General features: G+C 46.6%; 1 protein-coding gene and 1 long non-coding RNA gene across 2 annotated transcripts in view; one reads left to right on the top strand and one right to left on the bottom strand.

Moving 5' to 3' along the window:
- The first annotated feature begins 1866 nt into the window (after positions 1 to 1866).
- LOC311327194 lies at positions 1867 to 5489 on the top strand. Its single transcript, XR_014631085.1, has 3 exons — positions 1867 to 3883; positions 3935 to 3986; positions 4146 to 5489. It is a non-coding gene; the product is annotated as an uncharacterized lncRNA (long non-coding RNA).
- A 406-nt stretch (positions 5490 to 5895) lies between these two features.
- ermp1 (endoplasmic reticulum metallopeptidase 1) overlaps positions 5896 to 17393 on the bottom strand; it is a 60332-nt gene continuing 48834 nt past the window's right edge. The window contains exon 13 of the mRNA XM_084460220.1: positions 5896 to 9375. Coding sequence (XP_084316346.1) covers positions 9199 to 9375 — 177 coding nt within the window. The 3' untranslated portion in view covers positions 5896 to 9198. The remainder of the gene's footprint in view (positions 9376 to 17393) is intronic.

Below are 17393 nucleotides of genomic sequence, written 5' to 3'. Positions count from 1 at the left end.
CCTCTCTACCTGTCTCTCTCTCTCGCTCCTCCTCTCTCTCTCTCTCTCTCTGCCTCTCTCTCTCGCTCCCTCTCTCTCTCTACCTGTCTCTCTGCTTCTATCTCTCGCTCCCTCTCTCTCTCTATCTCTCTCCCTATCCCCCTCTTTCTCTGATTAGAGAGGCAGTGCAACTCTATCCCCCTGACCTGGGTTACAGCACAGAGCTACAGTGGCTGGCTCGAACTGTGTGTGTGTGTGTGTGTGTGTGTGTGTGTGTGTGTGTGTGTGCGTGCGTGTGTGTGTGTCAGTGGCTGGCTCTATGGATGGGCAGTGGTCTGCAGCCCGACATCTTGGAGCAATTTAGCTGCATGTGACCTGTACTGTGTGTGTGTGTGTGTGTGCCCGTGTCAGCATGTGTGGGTATGAGTGAGTTTGTGTGCCTGTGAGTTTGTGTGTGAGTGTGTATTAGTCTGCTTGGGGTGTTCCAGGCCAGAGTGTATGAGAAACTGTATGTGTGTGTGTGTATATGTGTGTGTGTGTGTGCGTGTGTATATGTGTGTGAGAGGAGGCAGTGCTTGTTGTGGACATGTTAATCACCCTACAGTTAGATGTGGTGGCATTAGTCTGAACAGGCATGTACACAAGCCAGCAACCAGACACCCCCCCTATGAGGCTGGAGGAGTGAGGGTCTGTCTGCTAGCCTGTATGTCTCTCCCTCTGTCTGTCTCTCTGTCCCTCTCCCTCCCTGTCTGTCTCTCTCTCTCCCTCTGTCTCTCTCCCTCCCTCTGTCTCTCCCTCTGTCTGTCTCTCTCTTTCCCTGTCTCTCTCCCTCCCTCTGTCTCACACTCCATGTCTCTCTCCCTCCCTCCCTCCCTCTGTCTCTCACTCCGTGTCTGTCTCTCTCCCTCCCTCTGTCTCTCACTCCGTGTCTGTCTCTCTCCCTCCCTCCCTCTCTCTCTCTCCCTCAGTCTGTCTCTCCGTCTCACTCTGTGCCTGTCTGTCTGTCTGTCCGTCTCTTGTGTATGTGTCTGTCTGTCTCTCTATTTCTCTGTCTGTCTCTCTCCGTCTGTCTCTGCCTGTCTGTCTGCCTTTCTGTGTGTCTGTTTCTCCGTCTGTCTTGATAACAAAACTCTTATTTCCAGTATATTTATCTAACTCTGGTATTTTCAACATTTAACATGCTAAGCCAATAGAGTAGCTTATTCAGAATGTGGTCTAGTGAGGGTTGTGTTCACTGTTACTCTCCTGGGGTTCCTGAAGACAGCAAGACTTAAACCAAACAGCCAGCTATGGTCCGAGACAGACAGGCTGCACATTAGCTAGCTCTGCCTCAGCTTGGGCTCAGTGTGCTGTGGACCAAGGGAAAGGACAACACTGCCCCCTGCCTGACACTCCGGGGATAGGCTGTCACTAAGTTTTCTCAAGTATGGTTGGAGTTTTGTTTGGACTGCATACAGTACTGTGTGTGTGTGTGTGTGTGTGTGTGTGTGTGTGTGTGTGGCAGAGGATCAGAGTGATGTCCTTTCTGCCAGCGGGACCCAGGTCCAGGACAGGAAGTTGGGCAGGGTCGCCATGCCACCGGGGGAAGGCTCACAGGGCGGTTAAATTACCCAGGATTCAGCTGGCAGCACATCTGAGGACGCTGCTACTGGGAGCACCGCCTGGAGAGGGGAGAGCGTCTGGAACGTACCACGAGGACAAGAGAGGGAGAGTCTGGAATGTACCAAGATGACAGCACGGGTGTGGTGGGGGTTGAGTATGTAGAAGTATGAAGTAATTATTTTCAACACTTGCATCAAGTTTGTGTGTTCTTTCATGATGATGAAGAGGACCGCGGGTCGTGATGAAGCACTTTATTGCTGTACATGGTGTTATATTTTACCTCGCATGGTGCTCATTTCAAGCTTTTATTTTGCATATGTAATCATCAAGTCCTCATACATATACCCTGTTTGACAATATTCCCCAACCAACTAATCAATCAATAAATCAATCAAACAATCAATCGATCCAAGGCTGATCATACCAAGTGATCCATCTGTGATATGAACGGAAACTTAGAGATGTAAAGGGAAAAAAGTACATTAAAATGTGTAGCTATCAAATTAAAAAAATCAATAATTAAACGATTGCTTCGAAAGACAAAATCCTGTCATGCAAAACTGATCTGTATCCGGCTTCACAGGCTGAGTTACAGGAAGTTAACTTACTCACTGAAAACAGAAGGCATGGGTGAAAGTTGTACTCAACGTAGAACACGTACAAAATTTCAATACATCCATCCAGAAAATAACAAGACACTCATCAAACACAACAAACACATTAAGACATCGTCATATGAATCTCCCATGTTCACTACGTCATGTTGACAGTGTTTTAGGTCTGGATAAGACTGAGTCAGATTACACAACTACCTGTACCGAACCCAACCTGGTGACGGGTGATAAGAGGATCTGGTATCTCGACTAACGAGATCAAACCAGAGTACAGGTTCTGTAGCAGGAGACATGTCGTTTAGAACAAGGTTCCTTTCAAAAACATTGACAATAATCTCTATAGCTGCCTCGTATGAAGAGCGATCTCCAAGGCATTCAGTCCTCTTCAGCCCCACGTCTTCAGGACCTGTCTGAGAGTGACGCTTGGTTATGGGCGGAGCTAAGCATTATGACGAGACTGGCGAGAAAAACAAGTGTTGTTCTTTTTTTTGCAAGCAAAGTCTTCTAAGGCCGACATGAACATGAGGACCGTGTTGGATGAGTCATATCCCAGTTTTAGCTAAATGACTCCACGCGCCTTCAATCCCATAATCTCATACGGAACATGAGGTGTCATGACAACCGTGCTGACTTAAGCTCCCAGTACCAAACACTAATAACCAATCAAAACATTGATCCGTCTGTTGTCCCGTCTGGTCCTGTCTTGTCCTGTCCATGCGGTGTACAGGACACACGCTTGACACAAGCACAGGACACAAGAACAGTTCTATATAGAGACATTTGGAACAAGAAAGGAACCCTCTGGGAAAACAAAATGTTACAGATAGAACAGTTTTCTGAGGTGCTGTTTGGAATCTTAAAACAATCTTTCTGGCATGAAAATGGTTCTAAATGGAACCTTACAGACGTGAATATGGTTCTTCTGTTGTTTTAAATTACTCTCTTCTTCGGCTCGCTAGAACCCCCCCCCCCCCCCCCCCCCCCCCCCCCACCCAAACAGCATGAGATGACGATCACACGACATCATCACTACCCATTATTATTAAATGATTCTGTTATCTTTTGACAGTGAATGATGAAAAATGTATGTCATGAGAACCTGATCACCCTACACATTGAGAATATAATCTAGATTGTTTTTGATTCAAACGTTAATATATTTAATCTGTTGATTGTTAGGATATTTTCATACGTTTTTCTAATGAAACATATTGAAGTAGTTTAGAGTTCCGTATGTTCTCCTGATCTGAGAACCCTCCCACACGGCTCTGAGGTGATAGTCCTGTACGTTCTCCTGATCTGAGAACCCTCCCGGGTCTCTGAGGTGATAGTGATGTATGTTCTCCTGATCTGAGAACCCTCCCACACGGCTCTGAGGTGATAGTCCTGTATGTTCTCCTGATCTGAGAACCCTCCCGGGTCTCTGAGGTGATAGTCCTGTACGTTCTCCTGATCTGAGAACCTCCCAGACGTCTCTGAGGTGATAGTCCTGTATGTTCTCCTGATCTGAGAACCCTCCCGGGTCTCTGAGGTGATAGTCCTGTATGTTCTCCTGATCTGAGAACCCTCCCACACGGCTCTGAGGTGATAGTCCTGTATGTTCTCCTGATCTGAGAACCCTCCCACACGGCTCTGAGGTGATAGTCCTGTATGTTCTCCTGATCTGAGAACCCTCCCGGGTCTCTGAGGTGATAGTCCTGTATGTTCTCCTGATCTGAGAACCCTCCCACACGTCTGAGGTGATAGTCCTGTACGTTCTCCTGATCTGAGAACCTCCCACACGGCTCTGAGGTGATAGTCCTGTATGTTCTCCTGATCTGAGAACCCTCCCACCCGGCTCTGAGGTGATAGTCCTGTATGTTCTCCTGATCTGAGAACCCTCCCACACGGCTCTGAGGTGATAGTCCTGTACGTTCTCCTGATCTGAGAACCCTCCCACACGGCTCTGAGGTGATAGTGATGTTAACCCCGTCAGTAGTCTCCCTCCGCGCTGCAGCTGAACTCTAACCTAACGCAACCTGTCCTCTTGTCCTCACCATGTGCCAGTCACTCTCACCACACATCGCCATGTCGATTAGGAAGCATATTATGGGATGTTCCCAACTCACCACATTGGCTGCAGATATGAATAGGATTTTAAACCTCTAAAACTGCATAAGACCTCAATTTCCAGACGATCCGAGTCTAGCGACAGAAGCTGCAGACAGTGGTCAGAGGTGGTAAATTACCCAGAATCCCTGCTGATGTCTTGGGAGGCATTCAGTAGGACAGGAGGGCCGTGACCACAGGCTTCAACCCAAAGTGAGCCACATTCATGTTACAGTGTACAGTCCAAGAAAAGAAGAAGTCACCATTATAGTAGTGTTCACTTGATATCCCATAATATGTCGAAGTGAATTTCCTACTCCATGTTGCGCCTCTGCAGCCGTGGTCACATTGCAGACTCAAGCAACGCACTGGGGGCGCACAAATCACCAGTGGCGTATTTGTGTGTGCATAGATGTAGTGAGGACCATGAGAGGGTACACCACTTCCTGGTCTCACCTGTGTGCGTCTCTTACCACAAGGGAGGTAGTTACACAGAAGGAAGCGTCTGAGACGATTATAATCATACAGTATTCTGACCTGAGTGCCAAAATGGACAGAAACAAAATCAACAGATGACCGAAGGGAAATTGCTCAGAGTCACAGTACGGCTTGGCTCCACTGTGTCCTTCAGCGTCAACCATCAACCATCCGACGCTAAGGAAATGAATCCACTTTAATTAATGACAGCAGCTCCAAATGCAGCCGTTGCGCCAGCGTCTGATGTTAGGGAATCGCCAAGGTTCATTTCTTGACTTTTGACGGACGCTGACCATTGACGCTGACGGACGCAGTGGAGCCAAGGCCCTTAATTGTGTGATAGGTGGGGTTTCAGTGGCAGGCAGGTCACATGAGCCTGGTTCCAAACCACCTCTGCTACACAGAGCCAGGCAGAGAGAGAGTCAGGGGCCGTGTTCACAAAGAATCTCAGAGAATCATAGAGTCCCCCTTATAGCGCTGAAGAGTCCTAGCTAGGAGTAACTAGCGCTAATGAGTCCTAGCTAGGAGTAACTAGCACTAATGAGTCCTAGCTAGGAGTAACTAGCGCTAATGAGTCCTAGCTAGGAGTAACTAGCGCTAATGAGTCCTAGCTAGGAGTAACTAGCGCTAATGTGTCCTAGCTGGGAGTAACTAGCACTAACGAGTCCTAGCTAGGAGTAACTAGCGCTGAAGAGTCCTAGCTAGGAGTAGCTAGCGCTGAAGAGTCCAAGCTAGGAGTAGCTAGCGCTGAAGAGTCCAAGCTAGGAGGACTAACTAGCACTAATGAGTCCTAGCTAGGAGTAACTAGCACTAATGAGTCCTAGCTAGGAGGACTAACTAGCGCTAATGAGTCCTAGCTAGGAGGAGTAACTAGCACTAATGAGTCCTAGCTAGGAGGAGTAACTAACGCTAATGAGTCCTAGCTAGGAGTAACTAGCACTAATGAGTCCTAGCTAGGAGTAACTAGCACTAACGAGTCCTAGCTAGGAGTAACTAGCACTAATGAGTCCTAGCTAGGAGTAACTAGCACTAATGAGTCCTAGCTAGGAGTAACTAGCACTAATGAGTCCTAGCTAGGAGTAACTAGCACTGATGAGTCCTTTTACGTGTTTTGTGACACACATTTTTTATCAGCACAATACTTCTATAAAATGGCCAATATTAAACCATATGGCTACAATTAAATATATTTCCAAAGGTCAATCGAGTTCATAGTGAAGTGCAAACAGATGCACAGTGAAGCAGTGACCCCCACCCCTGATGCATGTCGTGGTCATGTAGTTATTGTTGAATTGGTTGAACTGTTGATCTAGTGGTCAGTAAAATCAACCAAATGTCAAGAGGAGGACATCATTAGATTCCTCTCGGCCAACAGAATCTAGCTAGTTTTGTTTGGAGTGGAATAGTGTCGTTTTATAAGCACAGATAACATACATTCATTCTCTTTTTATTTATATTTTATTTATTTTTCAGATTTTCTCTCAATTTAATAGCCAACTGTACCCAACATGTTCTGGAATATGGAATATGTAGTAATATTGTTATCTGTAAAGCGCATTGTGTTGCCTCCGTGTATGAAATGCACTATACAAATAAAGTTTGATTTTATGTTTTCCAACTGCCCCATTGTTACTGTTGAAGATTTGCTAGAATATCTAATATCAAAATTTGATGGGAATTCGGAAATGCTATTTCGTTTGTAATCGGAACCTGCAGCCTATATCAAGTTTGCCCACAGACTTCTTATGTGGATTTAGAAAGAAGACGGAATCCTGAGTATACGTTTACTGAGACACCAAGCATAGGTTTTTATGTACAAGGCAAAAGGTACTTGGCAATGGGAAAAAACTAATTGTGGCAAGCGCCACCTGGTGGTAGGCTCTGGTACTGTACATGTGTGACCGATACACACGTACACACTAACATACAGGGGTCAATCTATAGTCCTGCCCCTTCTGCGTTGCCAGGTGGGGGACAATTAAATGACCTGCCAGGACTATTAGTGAGTGTAGACGGCCTAGTCTGGGCTGAATGTGTGGTACATGCTGACTGACTACTCAGCCAAATCACCCCCACTGCACTGTTTTCCCCTCAAACAGCGCAAACAGTCGCCACTTCCTCTCCAGTGTTGTGGGTTTGCTTTGGTTTGTAGGAGAAGTTCATCCCTGACCAGCTCTAAATAAACAAGATACTCTTCCGATAGTGACCGTAGCCTAACTCCTTACTCCTGTAGTTATATTCACAAAACATCTCGCCAGTTGGGTCTCAGATCATGTGCAGCAGCCGTTCTCCTTGCCTTAGGACGTCGTTAGCCTCTCTCGCCCTCTCCACCACTCCTGATCTTCCCTGGGTTTAGGAGCTAACGCAAAAATGCAACTTTTAAAATAATCAGGAGTGAATTTTAGGATTTACTCTTAATTTGGCCATTTAGGAGCAACTTTTAGCCTTGATGTTTTGTGAATACAGCCCCTGATCACACAGACAAGTCACTAAGCCAACTCACAGTAATACACGCGGCTAGCAGCGGAGGGCGCTGTTCTGCCAAGAGACACCATGACGATGCTCAGTCCAACACACAAGAGTAAGAGACTAGATGAGGGCACTGCTATAAAGCTCCAACACTTCATAAAACAACCAGGATGGGCCAGATATTACCACACAAATCTGCGGATGTGAACACATCATTCTCACTGGGAGTTGCCTGTGAGGTGAATGACTAATTTGAACTGAACATTTTTGCAGCTGTGGTGGAGCAGCCGTGGTCTGGTGGGAACGTCCTGCATCTTCTCAGAGAAACTGAAAGTGAAGCCGCTTGATCAGGATGGTCTCACCAGACCAGAGCAGCAGAGCACTGGGGTTCAAAAAGGCGAGAAGCACCATTGGTTTGATGTGTTTCATGACCGAGGCTGACGTTCACAGCAAAACTCTGAGCTCTTATCAGTGGTGGTTTTATAGTTTTACCTGGGGTGGGGGGGGGGGGGGGGGGGGGGTAGGGGGGGGCAACAGGGTGGTTTTCTTCCCCAGATACATTTTAATTTCAGAGACTTTATTTCCTGCATTCTGGTGATTTTTTTATGCATGTGAATCCCATAATAATTAGACAGCCATTGCTTAGCGCCAGCAGCATCACTGAAGAGCCAATAGGCACGCAGGTATTGAGATGAGACGAAACAGCGGTGACATTGATTGGTGGATTTTTCCGGGTCGAGTGGCAGGCGCAACCATTGTTTTCTTTATTCATGCGGCAAAGTGAATTCTACGCTGGTGATTAAAGAAGTTTACAACAAACTTTCAACACCAAATTAAAAGGAAAAAAGAATTGGCAACCAGTGGTGGCAAGGCCCTTTTCCTACTGCCACATCAAAATCAACAACAATAACAATATGCTAATATCAGAGATGAGTTGCATTGCTAACTTAGCGTAGCTTTCTCATAGTTATGTTAACGTTACCGTCTTAAAGTCCAGGACAACAGTCAGGGAGCCAACCAATCAGAAGGCTGTTTTTAGACAACTAGCCGGGGCTTAGGCTACTTTAATAAAAGGACGGCCCTCTCTCAAATCTAAATCTACCAGATATTTCAAGGCCTAAAAAATGTTAGTCTTCAGTTAAGACCTGGGGTTCACAGCGGACTGCTCCTTTAAGTCCATCCCAGGGGGAGGTCCTATAGGCCTGCCTTCCCAGTCTGACAGGACATGACAGGAGGCATTGCCATGATAACACAGGTCATCGTATGACGACAGTGGTCATCTCACCGACTAGCACCACCTAGTGGCTGTAACTGTGGTGACGCTCCGGGGGACCTGGGCTACTGACCATCTGCATGGTGGCACGGAGGAGGAAGACATGCAAGGCCATTCATACAAACACACCAGAGAGAGTGAGAGAGAGAGAGGGGGGGGGGGGGAGAGAAGGGGGGGGGGGAGAGAGAGAGGGGGAGAAGGAGAGAGAGAGAGAAGAGTGAGAAGAGAAAATATGAGGAGAGACAGAGAAATACAGATTAACAGACAAGAAAGTGAGTGTAAAAAATCTCCCCCCATCCAATGCCCTTCTTCCCCAGAGATAACCGAGTGACCTCTGTTCAACCAGGTCTCTGTGTGTGTGTGTGTGTGTGTGTGTGTGTGTGTGTGTGTGTGTGTGTGTGTGTGCGTGTGTGTGTGTTAGTCCTACAGGTAGAAGGAGTCTTCTGGCTTGGCTGAAGGAGTGCCTCCCTCGTGTTAGCTACTAGCCTTGACACAGTGATGGCGGTCTCTCAAGCAAACAGACACGCAGGTGCGTGTCCTCAAGGGTTAGTGTGAGTGTGTGTGTGTGTGTGTGTGTGTGTGCGCGCGTTAGAGTGAAGAGGCGGTGGGCCCTTCATCGGCCAGTCCTCCGTTCAGTTTCAGTCCGTGCCATTGGTCCGGTCCTCAGTACAGCTCCGTGTGATTGGTGAAGGGCGGTCAGTACCGGTACATGTCATAGGTACTGACCCAGGAGGAGGCGAAGGCCCAGGAGGGGAAGCGGAGCAAGATGGCGTCCAGCTGCGGCGTCCTCTGGTCCTCCCCAAAGAAGTAGTGGGAGGAGATCGCCACGGAGATCATCCCCTCGGGACCCTCCAGGTCCGCCTCCCGGGGAGGCTGGGGAGAGAGAGAGAGAGAGAGAGAGAGAGAGAGAGAGAGAGATGGAGAGAGAAAGATGGAGAGAGAGATGGAGAGAGAAAGAGAGAGAGATGGAGAGAGAGAGATGGAGAGAGATGGAGAGAGAGATGGAGAGAGAGAAGGAGAGAGGGGGAGACAGGGAGTGAGAGGGAGATTGAGAGGGTGAGAGGGAGGGAGAGATGAACGGACAGAAAGGGAGAGAGAAAGAGAGAGAGGGAGGGAGAGAGAGAGAAAGAGAGATATAATCTAGGGGAGTGGTTGTACTGTAAATGCGTTATATATTGTCAATATTGTCACATACACACAGAGTAGAGTAGAGTAGAGCAGAGTAGAGTAGAGCAGAGTAGAGTAGAGCAGAGCAGAGTAGAGCAGAGTAGAGTAGAGTAGAGTAGAGTAGAGCAGAGTAGAGTAGAGTAGAGTAGGGTAGAGTAGAGTAGAGTAGAGTAGAGTAGAGCAGAGTAGAGTAGAGCAGAGCAGAGTAGAGTAGAGTAGAGTAGAGTAGAGCAGAGCAGAGTAGAGTAGAGTAGAGATGAACAGAGTAGAGTAGAGTAGAGTAGAGCAGAGTAGAGATGAACAGAGTAGAGTAGAGTAGAGTAGAGCAGAGTAGAGCAGAGTAGAGTAGAGCAGAGCAGAGCAGAGTAGAGAAGAGCAGAGTAGAGTAGAGCAGAGTAGAGTAAAGCAGAGTAGAGCAGAGCAGAGTAGAGTAGAGCAGAGTAGAGTAGAGTAGAGCAGAGTAGAGTAGAGTAGAGCAGAGTAGAGTAGAGTAGAGTAGAGAAGAGTAGAGCAGAGTAGAGATGAACAGAGTAGAGTAGAGTAGAGCAGAGTAGAGTAGAGCAGAGTAGAGATGAACAGAGTAGAGTAGAGTAGAGCAGAGCAGAGCAGAGTAGAGATGAACAGAGTAGAGTAGAGTAGAGTAGAGCAGAGTAGAGTAGAGCAGAGTAGACATGAACAGAGTAGAGTAGAGTAGAGTAGAGTAGAGTAGAGCAGAGCAGAGCAGAGTAGAGTAGAGATGAACAGAGTAGAGTAGAGTAGAGTAGAGCAGAGTAGATTTGAACAGAGTAGAGTAGAGTAGAGCAGAGTAGAGCAGAGTAGAGAAGAGCAGAGCAGAGCAGAGTAGAGAAGAGCAGAGTAGAGTAGAGTAGAGCAGAGTAGAGTAAAGCAGAGTAGAGCAGAGCAGAGTAGAGCAGAGTAGAGTAGAGTAGAGTAGAGCAGAGCAGAGTAGAGTAGAGCAGAGCAGAGTAGAGTAGAGCAGAGCAGAGTAGAGCAGAGTAGAGTAGAGCAGAGAAGAGTAGAGCAGAGCAGAGTAGAGCAGAGCAGAGAAGAGTAGAGTAGAGCAGAGCAGAGCAGAGCAGAGTAGAGTAGAGTAGAGCAGAGCAGAGCAGAGTAGAGCAGAGTAGAGTAGAGCAGAGTAGAGTAGAGCAGAGTAGAGCAGAGTAGAGTAGAGTAGAGCAGAGTAGAGATGAACAGAGTAGAGTAGAGTAGAGCAGAGTAGAGTAGAGTAGAGCAGAGCAGAGTAGAGTAGAGATGAACAGAGTAGAGTAGAGTAGAGTAGAGTAGAGCAGAGCAGAGTAGAGTAGAGTAGAGATGAACAGAGTAGAGTAGAGTAGAGCAGAGTAGAGATGAACAGAGTAGAGTAGAGTAGAGCAGAGTAGAGCAGAGTAGAGTAGAGCAGAGCAGAGCAGAGTAGAGAAGAGCAGAGTAGAGTAGAGCAGAGTAGAGTAAAGCAGAGTAGAGTAGAGTAGAGTAGAGATGAACAGAGTAGAGTAGAGTAGAGCAGAGTAGAGTAGAGTAGAGTAGAGCAGAGTAGAGTAGAGCAGAGCAGAGCAGAGCAGAGTAGAGTAGAGTAGAGTAGAGTAGAGCAGAGTAGAGTAGAGTAGAGCAGAGTAGAGTAGAGTAGAGATGAACAGAGTAGAGTAGAGTAGAGCAGAGTAGAGTAGAGTAGAGTAGAGTAGAGTAGAGTAGAGCAGAGTAGAGTAGAGATGAACAGAGCAGAGTAGAGTAGAGTAGAGATGAACAGAGTAGAGTAGAGTAGAGCAGAGTAGAGTAGAGTAGAGTAGAGCAGAGTAGAGTAGAGCAGAGCAGAGCAGAGCAGAGTAGAGTAGAGTAGAGTAGAGCAGAGTAGAGTAGAGTAGAGCAGAGTAGAGTAGAGTAGAGATGAACAGAGTAGAGTAGAGCAGAGTAGAGTAGAGTAGAGTAGAGTAGAGTAGAGCAGAGTAGAGTAGAGATGAACAGAGCAGAGTAGAGTAGAGTAGAGCAGAGCAGAGTAGAGCAGAGCAGAGCAGAGTAGAGTAGAGTAGAGCAGAGTAGAGTAGAGTAGAGCAGAGTAGAGTAGAGTAGAGTAGAGTAGAGTAGAGTAGAGTAGAGTAGAGCAGAGTAGAGTATAGTAGAGCAGAGTAGAGTAGAGCAGAGTAGAGTAGAGTAGGGTAGAGTAGAGCAGAGTAGAGCAGGGTAGAGTAGAGTAGAGTAGAGTAGAGATGAACAGAGTAGAGTAGAGTAGAGCAGAGCAGAGTAGAGATGAACAGAGTAGAGTAGAGTAGAGTAGAGCAGAGTAGAGTAGAGCAGAGTAGAGATGAACAGAGTAGAGTAGAGTAGAGTAGAGCAGAGTAGAGATGAACAGAGTAGAGTAGAGTAGAGCAGAGATGAAAAGAGTAGAGTAGAGTAGAGTAGAGCAGAGTAGAGTAGAGTAGAGTAGAGCAGAGATGAACAGAGTAGAGTAGAGTAGAGTAGAGTAGAGCAGAGCAGAGCAGAGCAGAGTAGAGTAGAGCAGAGTAGAGTAGAGTAGAGCAGAGTAGAGCAGAGCAGAGTAGAGCAGAGCAGAGTAGAGTAGAGCAGAGCAGAGTAGAGCAGAGTAGAGTAGATTAGAGTAGAGTAGAGCAGAGCAGAGTAGAGCAGAGTAGAGCAGAGTAGAGTAGAGCAGAGTAGAGTAGAGCAGAGCAGAGCAGAGCAGAGCAGAGCAGAGTAGAGTAGAGTAGAGCAGAGTAGAGCAGAGTAGAGCAGATCAGATCAGATCAGAGTAGAGCAGAGTAGAGCAGAGTAGAGCAGAGTAGAGTAGAGTAGAGTAGAGTAGAGCAGAGCAGAGCAGAGTAGAGCAGAGCAGAGTAGAGTAGAGTAGAGTAGAGATGAACAGGGTAGAGTAGAGTAGAGCAGAGCAGAGCAGAGCAGAGCAGAGTAGAGCAGAGTAGAGTAGAGTAGAGTAGAGTAGAGCAGAGTAGAGCAGAGTAGAGTAGAGCAGAGTAGAGTAGAGATGAACAGAGTAGAGTAGAGTAGAGCAGAGCAGAGTAGAGTAGAGTAGAGTAGAGCAGAGTAGAGTAGAGTATAGCAGAGTAGAGTAGAGTAGAGTAGAGCAGAGCAGAGCAGAGTAGAGTAGAGTAGAGCAGAGTAGAGTAGAGCAGAGTAGAGTAGAGTAGAGTAGAGTAGAACAGAGTAGAGTAGAGCAGAGTAGAGTAGAGTAGAGTAGAGTAGTGTATAGTAGAGTAGAGCAGAGTAGAGTAGAGTAGAGCAGAGCAGAGTAGAGTAGAGCAGAGTAGAGCAGAGTAGAGTAGAGTAGAGTAGAGATGAACAGAGTAGAGTAGAGTAGAGTAGAGTAGAGCAGAGTAGAGTAGAGCGGAGTAGAGTAGAGTAGAGTAGAGTAGAGTAGAGCAGAGTAGAGTAGAGTAGAGTAGAGTAGAGTAGTGTATAGTAGAGTAGAGTAGAGCAGAGTAGAGTAGAGTAGAGTAGAGTAGAGTAGAGTAGAGCAGAGCAGAGTAGAGCAGAGCAGAGTTGGGCAGAGTAGAGTAGAGTAGAGTAGAGCAGAGCAGAGTAGAGCAGAGCAGAGTAGAGTAGAGCAGAGCAGAGCAGAGCAGAGCAGAGCAGAGTAGAGTAGAGTAGAGCAGAGTAGAGTAGAGCAGAGTAGAGTAGAGCAGAGCAGAGTAGAGTAGAGTAGAGATGAACAGAGTAGAGCAGAGTAGAGCAGAGTAGAGTAGAGCAGAGTAGAGTAGAGTAGAGTAGAGCAGAGTAGAGTAGAGTAGAGTAGAGTAGAGTAGAGTAGAGTAGAGTAGAGTAGAGTAGAGTAGAGCAGAGTAGAGTAGAGTAGAGCAGAGTAGAGATGAACAGAGTAGAGTAGAGTAGAGTAGAGCAGAGCAGAGTAGAGCAGAGTAGAGTAGAGCAGAGTAGAGCAGAGTAGAGTAGAGCAGAGTAGAGTAGAGTAGAGATGAACAGAGTGGAGTAGAGATGAACAGAGTAGAGTAGAGTAGAGCAGAGCAGAGTAGAGTAGAGCAGAGTAGAGCAGGGTAGAGTAGAGCAGAGCAGAGCAGAGCAGAGTAGAGCAGAGTAGAGTAGAGTAGAGTAGAGATGAACAGAGTAGAGTAGAGTAGAGTAGAGCAGAGCAGAGTAGAGTATAGCAGAGTAGAGTAGAGTAGAGTAGAGTAGAGTAGAGCAGAGCAGAGCAGAGTAGAGTAGAGTATAGCAGAGTAGAGTAGAGTAGAGTAGAGTAGAGCAGAGCAGAGTAGAGTAGAGCAGAGTAGAGTAGAGCAGAGTAGAGTAGAGTAGAGTAGAGTAGAGTAGAGTAGAACAGAGTAGAGTAGAGCAGAGCAGAGTAGAGTAGAGTAGAGTAGTGTATAGTAGAGTAGAGTAGAGTAGAGCAGAGCAGAGTAGAGTAGAGTAGAGCAGAGTAGAGCAGAGTAGAGCAGAGTAGAGTAGAGCAGAGTAGAGTAGAGATGAACAGAGTAGAGTAGAGTAGAGTAGAGTAGAGTAGAGTAGAGTAGAGTAGAGCAGAGTAGAGTAGAGTAGAGTATAGCAGAGTAGAGTAGAGTAGAGTAGAGTAGAGCAGAGCAGAGCAGAGCAGAGTAGAGTATAGCAGAGTAGAGTAGAGTAGAGTAGAGTAGAGTAGAGTAGAGCAGAGCAGAGCAGAGTAGAGTAGAGTAGAGCAGAGCAGAGTAGAGTAGAGCAGAGTAGAGTAGAGTAGAGTAGAGTAGAGTAGAACAGAGTAGAGTAGAGCAGAGTAGAGTAGAGTAGAGTAGTGTATAGTAGAGTAGAGCAGAGTAGAGTAGAGTAGAGTAGAGCAGAGCAGAGCAGAGTAGAGTAGAGTAGAGTAGAGCAGAGTAGAGTAGAGTAGAGATGAACAGAGTAGAGTAGAGTAGAGTAGAGCAGAGTAGAGTAGAGCAGAGCAGAGTAGAGTAGAGTAGAGCGGAGTAGAGTAGAGCAGAGTAGAGTAGAGTAGAGTAGAGTAGAGTAGAGTAGAGTAGAGTAGAGTAGAGTAGTGTATAGTAGAGTAGAGCAGAGTAGAGTAGAGTAGAGTAGAGCAGAGCAGAGTAGAGCAGAGCAGAGTTGGGCAGAGTAGAGTAGAGTAGAGCAGAGCAGAGTAGAGTAGAGTAGAGATGAACAGGGTAGAGTAGAGTAGAGTAGAGCAGAGCAGAGCAGAGCAGAGCAGAGCAGAGCAGAGTAGAGTAGAGTAGAGTAGAGCAGAGCAGAGTAGAGCAGAGCAGAGTAGAGTAGAGCAGAGTAGAGTAGAGATGAACAGAGTAGAGTAGAGTAGAGTAGAGCAGAGTAGAGTAGAGTAGAGTAGAGTAGAGTAGAGTAGAGTAGAGCAGAGTAGAGTAGAGCAGAGCAGAGCAGAGTAGAGTAGAGCAGAGCAGAGTAGAGTAGAGCAGAGTAGAGTAGAGTAGAGATGAACAGAGTAGAGTAGAGTAGAGTAGAGTAGAGTAGAGTAGAGTAGAGTAGAGTAGAGCAGAGTAGAGTAGAGCAGAGCAGAGCAGAGTAGAGTAGAGTAGAGCAGAGTAGAGCAGAGTAGAGTAGAGTAGAGATGAACAGAGTAGAGTAGAGATGAACAGAGTAGAGTAGAGTAGAGTAGAGTAGAGTAGAGTAGAGTAGAGTAGAGCAGAGTAGAGTAGAGTAGAGCAGAGCAGAGTAGAGTAGAGATGAACAGAGTAGAGTAGAGTAGAGATGAACAGAGCAGAGCAGAGCAGAGCAGAGTAGAGCAGAGCAGAGTAGAGTAGAGTAGAGTAGAGTAGAGTAGAGTAGAGCAGAGCAGAACAGAGTAGAGTAGAGTAGAGTAGAGTAGAGCAGAGTAGAGCAGAGTAGAGTAGAGCAGAGCAGAGTAGAGTAGAGTAGAGATGAACAGAGTGGAGTAGAGATGAACAGAGTAGAGCAGAGCAGAGTAGAGTAGAGATGAACAGAGTAGAGTAGAGTAGAGATGAACAGAGCAGAGCAGAGCAGAGTAGAGTAGAGCAGAGCAGAGTAGAGTAGAGTAGAGTAGAGCAGAGCAGAACAGAGTAGAGTAGAGTAGAGTAGAGTAGAGTAGAGCAGAGTAGAGCAGAGTAGAGTAGAGTAGAGCAGAGTAGAGCAGAGTAGAGTAGAGCAGAGCAGAGTAGAGTAGATTAGAGTAGAGTAGAGCAGAGTAGAGATGAACAGAGTAGAGTAGAGTAGAGCAGAGTAGAGTAGAGTAGAGTAGAGTAGAGTAGAGTAGAGTAGAGCAGAGTAGAGTAGAGTAGAGATGAACAGAGTAGAGCAGAGCAGAGTAGAGTAGAGTAGAGCAGAGTAGAGTAGAGTAGAGTAGAGATGAACAGAGTAGAGTAGAGCAGAGCAGAGCAGAGCAGAGCAGAGCAGAGTTGGGCAGAGTAGAGTAGAGTAGAGTAGAGCAGAGCAGAGCAGAGCAGAGTAGAGCAAAGCAGAGCAGAGCAGAGTAGAGTAGAGTAGAGCAGAGTAGAGTAGAGCAGAGTAGAGCAGAGTAGAGTAGAGTAGAGTAGAGTAGAGTAGAGTAGAGTAGAGCAGAGTAGAGTATAGTAGAGCAGAGTAGAGTAGAGTAGAGCAGAGTAGAGCAGAGTAGAGCAGAGTAGAGCAGGGTAGAGTAGAGTAGAGTAGAGTAGAGTAGAGTAGAGTAGAGATGAACAGAGTAGAGTAGAGTAGAGCAGAGCAGAGTAGAGATGAACAGAGTAGAGTAGAGTAGAGTAGAGTAGAGCAGAGTAGAGCAGAGTAGAGATGAACAGAGTAGAGTAGAGTAGAGTAGAGCAGAGAAGAGATGAACAGAGTAGAGTAGAGTAGAGTAGAGCAGAGCAGAGATGAAAAGAGTAGAGCAGAGCAGAGCAGAGCAGAGTAGAGTAGAGCAGAGTAGAGCAGAGTAGAGCAGAGTAGAGCAGAGTAGAGTAGAGCAGAGTAGAGTAGAGATGAACAGAGTAGAGTAGAGTAGAGTAGAGTAGAGTAGAGTAGAGTAGAGTAGAGTAGAGTAGAGCAGAGCAGAACAGAGTAGAGTAGAGTAGAGTAGAGTAGAGTAGAGTAGAGCAGAGTAGAGCAGAGTAGAGTAGAGTAGAGCAGAGTAGAGCAGAGTAGAGTAGAGCAGAGCAGAGTAGAGTAGATTAGAGTAGAGTAGAGCAGAGTAGAGATGAACAGAGTAGAGTAGAGTAGAGCAGAGTAGAGTAGAGTAGAGTAGAGTAGAGTAGAGTAGAGCAGAGTAGAGTAGAGATGAACAGAGTAGAGCAGAGCAGAGTAGAGTAGAGCAGAGTAGAGTAGAGTAGAGTAGAGATGAACAGAGTAGAGTAGAGTAGAGCAGAGCAGAGCAGAGTTGGGCAGAGTAGAGTAGAGTAGAGCAGAGCAGAGCAGAGTAGAGCAGAGCAGAGCAGAGCAGAGTAGAGTAGAGTAGAGCAGAGTAGAGTAGAGCAGAGTAGAGCAGAGTAGAGTAGAGTAGAGTAGAGTAGAGTAGAGCAGAGTAGAGTATAGTAGAGTAGAGCAGAGTAGAGCAGAGTAGAGCAGAGTAGAGCAGGGTAGAGTAGAGTAGAGTAGAGTAGAGTAGAGTAGAGTAGAGTAGAGTAGAGTAGAGTAGAGCAGAGCAGAGTAGAGATGAACAGAGTAGAGTAGAGTAGAGTAGAGTAGAGCAGAGTAGAGCAGAGTAGAGATGAACAGAGTAGAGTAGAGTAGAGTAGAGCAGAGTAGAGATGAACAGAGTAGAGTAGAGTAGAGTAGAGCAGAGCAGAGATGAAAAGAGTAGAGTAGAGTAGAGCAGAGTAGAGTAGAGCAGAGTAGAGATG

This window comes from Borostomias antarcticus (assembly GCF_949987555.1).
Source record: "Borostomias antarcticus genome assembly, chromosome: 30".
Lineage (NCBI taxonomy): Eukaryota > Metazoa > Chordata > Actinopteri > Stomiiformes > Stomiidae > Borostomias > Borostomias antarcticus.
The sequence above is the reverse complement of the archived record's forward strand: the minus strand, read 5'-3'. Positions and strand labels throughout refer to the sequence as shown.